This window comes from Pristiophorus japonicus, chromosome 2, assembly GCF_044704955.1.
Source record: "Pristiophorus japonicus isolate sPriJap1 chromosome 2, sPriJap1.hap1, whole genome shotgun sequence".
Lineage (NCBI taxonomy): Eukaryota > Metazoa > Chordata > Chondrichthyes > Pristiophoridae > Pristiophorus > Pristiophorus japonicus.
Window position 1 is genome coordinate 116456478 of NC_091978.1, and position 8774 is coordinate 116465251.

At 42.5% G+C, this 8774-nt stretch overlaps 1 protein-coding gene across 1 annotated transcript; it reads right to left on the reverse strand.

Annotated features, from left to right (window-relative positions):
- Positions 1-4855: 4855 nt before the first annotated feature.
- On the reverse strand, positions 4856-8420 carry LOC139231710 (cyclin-O). Its single transcript, XM_070862528.1, has 3 exons — positions 7995-8420; positions 6645-6830; positions 4856-5402 (listed from the first exon to the last, which is right to left on the reverse strand). The coding sequence occupies exons 1-3, from the start codon at positions 8418-8420 to the stop codon at positions 4926-4928; spliced, it is 1089 nt and encodes a 362-aa protein (XP_070718629.1). The 3' UTR covers positions 4856-4925.
- Between the last annotated feature and the right edge of the window lie 354 nt (positions 8421-8774).

Sequence of the window (8774 nt, forward strand, 5' to 3'; positions counted from 1 at the left end):
TTACACTAGCTTTTCAGTTAAAATAATAAATATTTATTTTCACTTCTATTCACCGTTGCTGTATAACACCTTTTCCCCTGTGGTATATACTCTGAAGGCTTATCACTTATATATTCGGGTAAGTTGCTGATTTATATTTTTAAAAACCTAAAGGTAAAGAATAAAATGACTGTCGGTTGCAAAGATGCCGGTCTTATAGCGGGGATATGCACCGTTATTTGCTTCACCCAATCAAACCCTTCCCACTCCGTCTCTATGGGTGAAGCGTCCCTGGAGATGTTTAATTGTAGCAGAAAGGAGCGATTAATGAATGTCCTTTCCAAACAGGCAGAGCGAGCGCCAGAGGTGGCGCCATAAAGACAAGGCAACCTGTGCACGGCCAGAGCGCTAAATTTAAAGCGCCGCAGCCTCCAGAGACCATTCGTTTTTAATCTGCTGTAATACTCCGCGTTGCGCCCTTTTCTCTTTCATTGGCGCCACCTCAACTGTAATTTTACACAACTGCACAACTGTTTAGAAATGCAGCCTTTAACGAGGTCCGGCGTTAAGTCCAAGTCCCCTGTTATATGGCAGCGTGAAAAACGTTTGTACTTTCAGCCCCGAGAGATCGGATTATTTGGCTTATGGTGATCATAGTAAAGGACAATTACTGAGCTTTGTCAGTTTGACATAGTGATATTAATGTGGGCATAAAACAATCCCGCGATGAAAGCATTTCAGCACCTATTATATGCTGGTTTAACACAGCCCATCATTAATGCAATGAATTGTACAAATGTACTTTATGTAGTCATTTATTACGATTATTATCGGACTCCATTATTTCTTGCTTACGGTGTGCCCGTTTAAGAGCTTGTCGATGTAAGATGGAGAAACAAAATGTTTAAATAAATTGCTAGCTGTAATTTATCTAAACAAACAAATGCTATGAATCGTTTAAGATTCAGATTTAAAATATTGCTTTGCAGGAGCCGGTCAGAGCCAACACATTTATATAGAATGAAGAACTGAATAAATGTGAATAATTACTTAGTAATGTCTCTCGTGGGTGACTTGTATTTGCAAAGTTGTATTTAAATGAAATGATCAATAATAAATTTATATAGGTGGGTGCGGCTGGGAGGGCACTTGTATTTCTGTACTTTTCACCATTCATTTATATAATTTTCTACGGAAAGACTAATTATTGTGAAATTTGGAGGCGATCTCTTTTTTTACTTAACTATCAACCATTATTAGTTCCTTTATATATGGAAAGTATTGACCGTTGATATTTGAATGGAAAGTAACTGAAGCCGAATCTATCTGCTGCAAGATAGTCTTTGTTAATTAACGCTCAGGTGTTAGCGTGGCTATGGCAAGAGCAACATGGGAGCACTAGAGATTGGAGACCATTTAGCCCCTCGAGCCTCCTGCGTAATTCAATTAGATAATGGTTGATCTATACCTCAACTCCATTATCCACTTTTGATTCATATCCCTTGATATCCTTACTTAACAAAATTCGCTCTGTCTTGAAAGCTCCAATTGTCCCGCCACCCAGTGTTTTGGGGGAGAGAGTACCACATTTCTACTACCCTCTGTGTGAAAAAGTGCTTCCTTACTTTGCTCTTTAATATCCTAGCACTATTTTAATATTGTTTCCCCTTGTTCTTTATTCTCCATCAGAGGAAATAGTTTCTCAGTATATACATTATCAAATCCTTTTAACATTTGTAACACCTCGATCAGATCACCCCTCAATCCTGTATATAAGTGTATTAAAAAGCCGAGTTTATGCAACCGGTCATAGAATGGATCATAGAATGGTTCCAACATGGAAGGCCATTTGGCCCGTCGAGCCCATGCTGCTCTGCAAGAGCACTTCAGCTAGTCCCACTCCCTCGCCCTTTCCCCGTAGCTCTACATTTTTTTTCTTCCTTCAGGTACTTATCCAACTCCCTTTTGAAAGCCATGATTGAATCTGCCTCCACCATCTTATCAGGCAGTGCATTCCAGATTCTAACCATGCGCTGTGTAATAAAGTTGTTTCTTTTACCGCCTTTGCTTCTTTTGTCAATCATCTTAAATCGGTGTCCTTTTGTTCTTGACCCTTCTGCCAATGGGAACAGTTTCTCTCTATCTGTCCAGATCCCTCATGATTTTGAATAACTCTATCAAATCTCTTCTCACTCTTCTCTGCTCTAAGGAGAACAACTCCAGTTTCTCCATGTAACTGAAGTCTCTCATCACTGGAAACATTCTCGTAAATCTTTTCTAGACCCTCCCTAAGGCCTTCACATCCTTCCTAAAGTGTGGTGCCCAGAATTGGACCAGTGTTATACAGGTTATACAGGTAATTTAACCGTTTCAGCCCCAGTATAATTCTGATAACCTGTTCCCTTGCTGAAAATGAGTCAGTTCAGAGTTGGTTCTGATTCTGAGCGATTTGTGGAAACTTCAAGAATGGCCAAGTGTGACAAATACTGAATTTCCTTTTGAGAGTATAGGAGTACTGATTCTCTTTCTGTTTGTCAGCAGCAAGAAAAGCCTGGGAAACTGCTAGATTTCCTAAAGTGAAGTCTGTTCTAACTTAGCAGTTTGGCTACATAACAACAGTGACTGAACTTCCAAATAATTTATTGAAGGTGAAGACCAAGAGGTGTATAAATACAATTTCTTTTTTTCTGTCTATGTATATTTTCTTTTTGCCTGCTGGTTTTCCAATAATTTGAGAAAATATTTAACAATAATTTATGATTGTTTTGCATTCATGTGTGCTCCACTCTAAAATAAATCAGAATGGATTTAATAAACAGGCACAGTATTAATACATTTACAATATTTTCCAAATAAAATGACAATTGCAGGAATGTTTTAAATATGTATATGTGCAGGACGTTCTGTGTAAATATTGTCCAGATTTCTATCCATTTAGCTATAAGAATATAATAAGAATTAGAACAGGAGTAGGCCATCTAGCCCCTCGAGCCTGCTCCGCCATTCAACAAGATCACGACTGATCTGGCCGTGGACTCAGCTCCACTTACCCGCCCGCTCTCCATAACCCTTAATTCCCTTATTGGTTAAAAATCTATCTATCTGTGATTTGAATACATTCAATGAGCTAGCCTCAACTGCTTCCTTGGGCAGAGAATTCCACAGATTCACAACCCTCTGGGAGAAGAAATTCCTTCTCAACTCGGTTTTAAATTGGCTCCCCCGTATTTTGAGGCTGTGCCCCCTAGTTCTAGTCTCCCCCAGTGGAAACAACCTCTCTGCCTCAATCTTGTCTATCCCTTTCATTATTTTAAATGTTTCTATAAGATCACCCCTCATCCTTCTGAACTCCAACGAGTAAAGACCCAGTCTACTCAATCTATCATCATAAGGTAACCCTCTCATCTCCGGAATCAGCCTAGTGAATCGTCTCTGTACCCCCTCCAAAGCTAGTATATCCTTCCTTAAGTAAGGTGACCAAAACTGCATTCATTGTTATGCTATCATTGCATAACATTTTTTTTCGCTCACTCCCTTCTCAATTTAAATTTTTTCCTGAAAGCTAACTTAAGAGAAGGAGAACAATCCAATTACCCGATTGGTCAACAGGAAGTAAGCAACCCAGTGTGGGACTGAGCTACACAGATGAGGAATGTCCAAGTTTAAGTCTCTGCGTTAGCTGATCTCAACTAGACTGCAATAGAAGCACTATAATGGTGTTAGCCATGGTTCAATCATAATACTCTCACCTCTGAGTCAAGGGCTGTGGGTTCAAGTCCCACTCCAGCAAGTTGAACACAAAATCTGAGTACGGAGGAAAGTGCCGTCTTTCTGATGAGACTTAAAACCAACGTAAAATATCCCATGACACTATTTTGAGGCCGAGCAGGGGAATTCTCCCTGTGTCCTGGCCAATCAACATCACTAAAAGACTGTATGGTCATTATCATATTGCTGTTTTTGGGAGCTTGCTGTGAGTAGATTGGCTGCCTACCTTACAATAGTGGCTCCACTTAATTAAATGTAAAGTGTTTGGGGATATTGTGAAATGCGCTATATAAATGCATATCCTTTATTATATAATTGGGTGTAGTGAGAAGAAAAAACAGCCAGTTTTTGCATGCCTGATTACTACCGAGAAAATGCCAATGTTTGTCTGTCCAATGAATGCTCATCTGTGATCCTCCTCCCTCATGATCTGCCTGTCCACACATTGTCAAGGCTCACATGTGAAAGATGACTACTTGGGTGAGGTACCAGAGGACTGCGGAACGAGCCAATGCTTCCAGGAAAGGGACAGAAAGTCGGCGGGGAATAATCGATGTATATATCACGTTTCTGCCGCGCTTAGCATGTATTCGATGAAAGGCTGGAGTGATGGACCGATTCATTACGGAATCATATTTGTCATGAACACAAATAAGAACTGGAGGGATTTGTAAAAAGAAGCATTTATTAGCATAAAATAAATCTGGACAATAAAACAAAATAAATAATTTAATGCTTAGTCATATAAATCCATAGTACCCCGCGAATTCAATGTCTTAAAATAAAATACATACAATCGCCATGTAAACTATTTACAGGTTACAGTACTATTCTTCGACAGTAATATCAGTGCATTAGGTTGCATGTGGTTTCATTTGTTCTAAATTAAGGAGTGCAACTTCTAGATTGTTGTAATAAAAAGTGTTCAGACTTCAGCTATCTCCATCACCTCTTTATTTTAATTACATATTTGTATCATTCCTATCTACATTCTGGCCTAGCCAGAAGGATTAGGTGAGAACAAGGCTATATTTCATAAATGTAAACAGCCAAATCAATTTCTATTTTTTTTCTAAATCTATATTTATTCAAATTTGATGCAATTTCATTCGGCTAACATTGATGTAATGGTTTAAGGGGAACAAGTGCGATTGGAGTGTAAGGAGCTGCGAAACATTTCATAATTCAGTACTCAACTCATTATCTGTCGGCTCAGAGGCCTGTAAGGATGCCAGTGACTCTTCGTTCAAAGCCACCAGCAACTTCAGCCTCTCCACACAGGCCTCCAGCACGCAGGGAGAGTAATCGCTGAGCTCTAGGTAGGTGCCTTCCTTGGGATGTAACATACGATCGGCCAAACTGAGGGCAGAGATGGCCAGCAGGGAGGGCGGATACCCGTTGAAGGAGTAATCGGCGAAGCTGAGCTCGGCAATGCGCCTGGCTAGCCGTCCACTGCTGGCGGCCTGGCTGCGTGCTTGCTGGCGCCCCACACTCGTGTTGGTGAAATACTCCAAGAAAAAGTCCACACCAGGTGTGGCCAGCTCGAAATCGAGTTTGATCAGAATGATGCACTCCAGATTGCGGAGCTGCTCACGGGTAAAAGCGTCACGGCACAGAGCCAACAGCTGTTTAATTCTGGGAGGGTAAACTTCAACCTGGGGAGATGGAATAAATAGAATTAGATGAAAAATAAGCAACATGTTGATTTATTTTCCACAGTTATTGCTTCAGTTTAGTGTCACTTTGGTTCAGTTGGTAGCATTCTGTTATCCGAGTGCGAAGATTGTGGGTTCAAGACCCACTCCAAGATTTCAGCACGCACTTCAGTACCTTACTGAGGGAGTGTTATTCAGATGCGACCTTAAATCCATGCCTATTTTGGTGATGGAAAAGATGCCATGGTACTATTTGAAGCAGAATGGGCACGTTCTCCTGATGTTCCCCCAATCAACATCACAAAAACAGATTAGCCAGTCATTCATCTCATTTACTGTTTACGTGTATGTTCTCCGCCCAAACTAGCTGCTGTATTGGTTTACAGTGACTGCACTTCGGAAGGAATTAATTGGTGGCGATGGTGAAATACTTTTGGTTCATGGCCACAAGTTGGAGATCCTAGATGTTAGAGATATGGGGCTATAACGTCGTAGCCTCAATTCTCCGATCTGCACTCCTTGCCAATGCAGCTTCCCGCTGGGAGTGTGGGATTATGGAATCATCCCGATAATGAATTTTAAAAAGTAATATTCTACAGGTGTAAAAATTATTTCATGGGTGTTGCTAGTTTTCAGAGCCCATACACTTAAATACGGTGTGGTCAGGTGACATTTGACGTAATTGCTTTTCTGTTATGATTGCAATAAAATACCTCATTACAAAACACTGGCAATGTGTGTTGCTGGGAAGTGCTAAGATGTCAACAAAAAGTTCCAAACTTCCCACAATGTTTGGCTCAGTAAGTAAATGCACTGCATTTCGTGATGCTGCACCAAAACCGACCAGGGAGGTCCTGGTTTGATTGTCTTTGGCGGGTTAACTGAGCAGAGCTGGGGTGCTGCTATGGGTGCGTTGTATCTTGTGTTCGAGAGGGAACGGTAGCCTGAATTCCCACTCCTGATAGTTATCCAATGACTCATGCTGCAAGAGGTGTATATCTGGACGAAATTGAACCGAATCTCATTTTGACTTTTCGTCTAGATATGTATTCAGATAGTAGAGTTACTCACATAGCTAAACTTTAACTGACACATTAACAGTTTATGACCAATATCCAACTGAGCCTAAGCACCGCGAAAAAGTGACCTGCTTCTTTTGTTCTGGTTCATTTGACCTGGTGCTTTAAAGAGGATTTCAGGAAGGGCGGGGTGCAGAAGCCCATTCACCGCATGCTCACTCACTTGTTTACATGCAAGGAGAAGCGAAGTTACTCCAACAAGCTGGAAACAATCAGAAGCCACGGGTGTTGTTTGAAGGAAACGGTCCATAATGTTCACAGTGAGGCACATAGACTCGAAGGAGAAGTTAAAGTATCTGTGAACCGGGATCAGCCAGCTAACGAGTTTACACCGGTCTTCTGCAGTTACCTGAGAGACAATAACATGCAAAATATACATTATGGCGGCAGGTTTGTCATTAGCAATTCAGCAAAATGTAATACGTCATTTGTTGCACTGTGTCCCCTTAAACTGCGGAAGCTACTCAGTCCTCCAAGTATAGATGCTGGCTTTCCAAACTTGTGTCCACAGGAAGCATATAGTCGCTGGAGATATATCGCCAATGATGTCTCCAAGATCCTACAAATCCCCTGGGAGGACTGGCGCACCAACATCAGTGTCCTCGTCCAGGCTAACATCACCAGCATTGAAGCACTGACCACACTCCATCAGCTCCGCTGGGCAGGCCATATAATTCGCATGTTGAGACTCCCAAAACAAGCGCTCTTCTCGGAGCTCCTTCACAGCAAACAAGTCAAAAGGTGGGCAGCGGAAACATTACAAGGACACCCTCAAAGCCTCCCTGATAAAGTGCGACATCCCCACTGACACCTGGAGTTCCTTGCCAAAGACCACTCTAAGTGGAGGAAGTGCATCTGGGAGGGCGCTGAGTACCTGGAGTCTCATCGCTGAGAGCATGCAGAAATCAAGCGCAGGCAGCTGAAAGAGCATGCGGCAAACTAGTCCCACCCACCCCTTCCCTCAATGACTATCTGTCCCACCTGTGACAGAGTCTGTGGCTCTTATTGAACTGTTGAGCCACCAAAGAACTCACTTCAGGAGTGGAAGCAAGTCCTCCTCGATTCCGAGGGATTGCCTATCTTGAGATTCTGGCCTTTCAAACTTGAGCTGTGTCGACAGGAAGCATATAGGCGTAGTACACTATCAAGTAGTACTGGTGGCCATTGTTCCTCTGCTAATGATGGGAACAATGTGAGTCGCTGAATCAGGAATTTCATACAAGGAATGTATTAGCATAACATGGAAGTGCTTAAAACAGTGATTAGGTGCAAGATTGAGCTTCTAAACAGTATCAGCGATGCCAGCTGCACTCGTGTCCAGGAGCGTAGAGTTGCTAGCTATCTGTTTCTATACAAAAATATAAGTAAGACAATTTTTAAAGTAGTTTTCCAAATACCTTTTATACGTGCAGTATTGACAGTTACTATATCGTGCCATAAGAAATTATGTGCTAAGGAGGGCTTTAAGGGTTGTCGAATCACTATATTTCCATAGATTGATGTTATTTCTTACCTGGGGCTGACGTGTCAGGCAATTCCGGGGGTGACATTTCTTCTCAGATTCTCGTTTAAAATCGTAACATATCTCCCCGTATTCTCTAAAAAATTGTAAATCAAGTGGAGTTGTCAGCCCATGAGAGGACCAGTTATTTCTCAGAGCGGGACTGGCACAGTCTGCATCTGAAGGGCTCGAACAAGGGGACTGATCAACACAAATACCACTGTCACATCCGCTGGAAACTGTGCTGTCTTTTCTGTATCTTGGGTATTTGGGTCTTTTAACCGGCGCTCTGGCACTGGCGTTGTCAGGGACCGTTTCAGCCCGGTCTTCGGGAGTAACATCCTCATTCACAGCGCCCCGTCGTTTTCTTTTAGTGGGGCTGAACTGGCTCAGCACCGGTTGCAGAGAAGGTTCTTCGTCCATAGCGTTTGCAACCATAGGTTCAGTACTGTGGAACTGAAAGACACTGGCTTCATTCTGAATCCTACATGCGTTTCTCGGCAGCACCAACCTCGTGTTATTGGCCCATCTGTCTGGAATTTTGCCACATTTTTTTCGACGTCATCCAGGCGCAGCAGGGTGGCAGTTTTCCCGGTCAAATGACCGCTCATTCCCTCTCCTGCAATTTTGGCTGGGAGCGGCACGGGTCTCGGTGCAATATCCACTGCACGCGCCCACCTGTTGCATGGCAACGGGCTGAGTTGTCAATTTCAACTGGGCTGATCTGCCCAGCAGCAAAGCTCCCACACGCTCCCGATTGGACTGAAATAATTCCGACAGTTTCTGTTGCAA

What these genes read in the sequence shown, in the direction of transcription:
- LOC139231710 (XM_070862528.1), bottom strand. Translation starts at nt 8,420, where the DNA reads ATGGTTGCAAACGCTATGGACGAAGAACCTTCTCTGCAACCGGTGCTG. An exon ending in GCCTGACACGTCAGCCCCAG is followed by an intron (nt 6,831 to 7,994) that starts GTAAGAAATAAC and finishes ATTGTCTCTCAG; the next exon opens with GTAACTGCAGAAGACCGGTG. An exon ending in TTCTCCTTGCATGTAAACAA is followed by an intron (nt 5,403 to 6,644) that starts GTGAGTGAGCAT and finishes CCATCTCCCCAG; the next exon opens with GTTGAAGTTTACCCTCCCAG.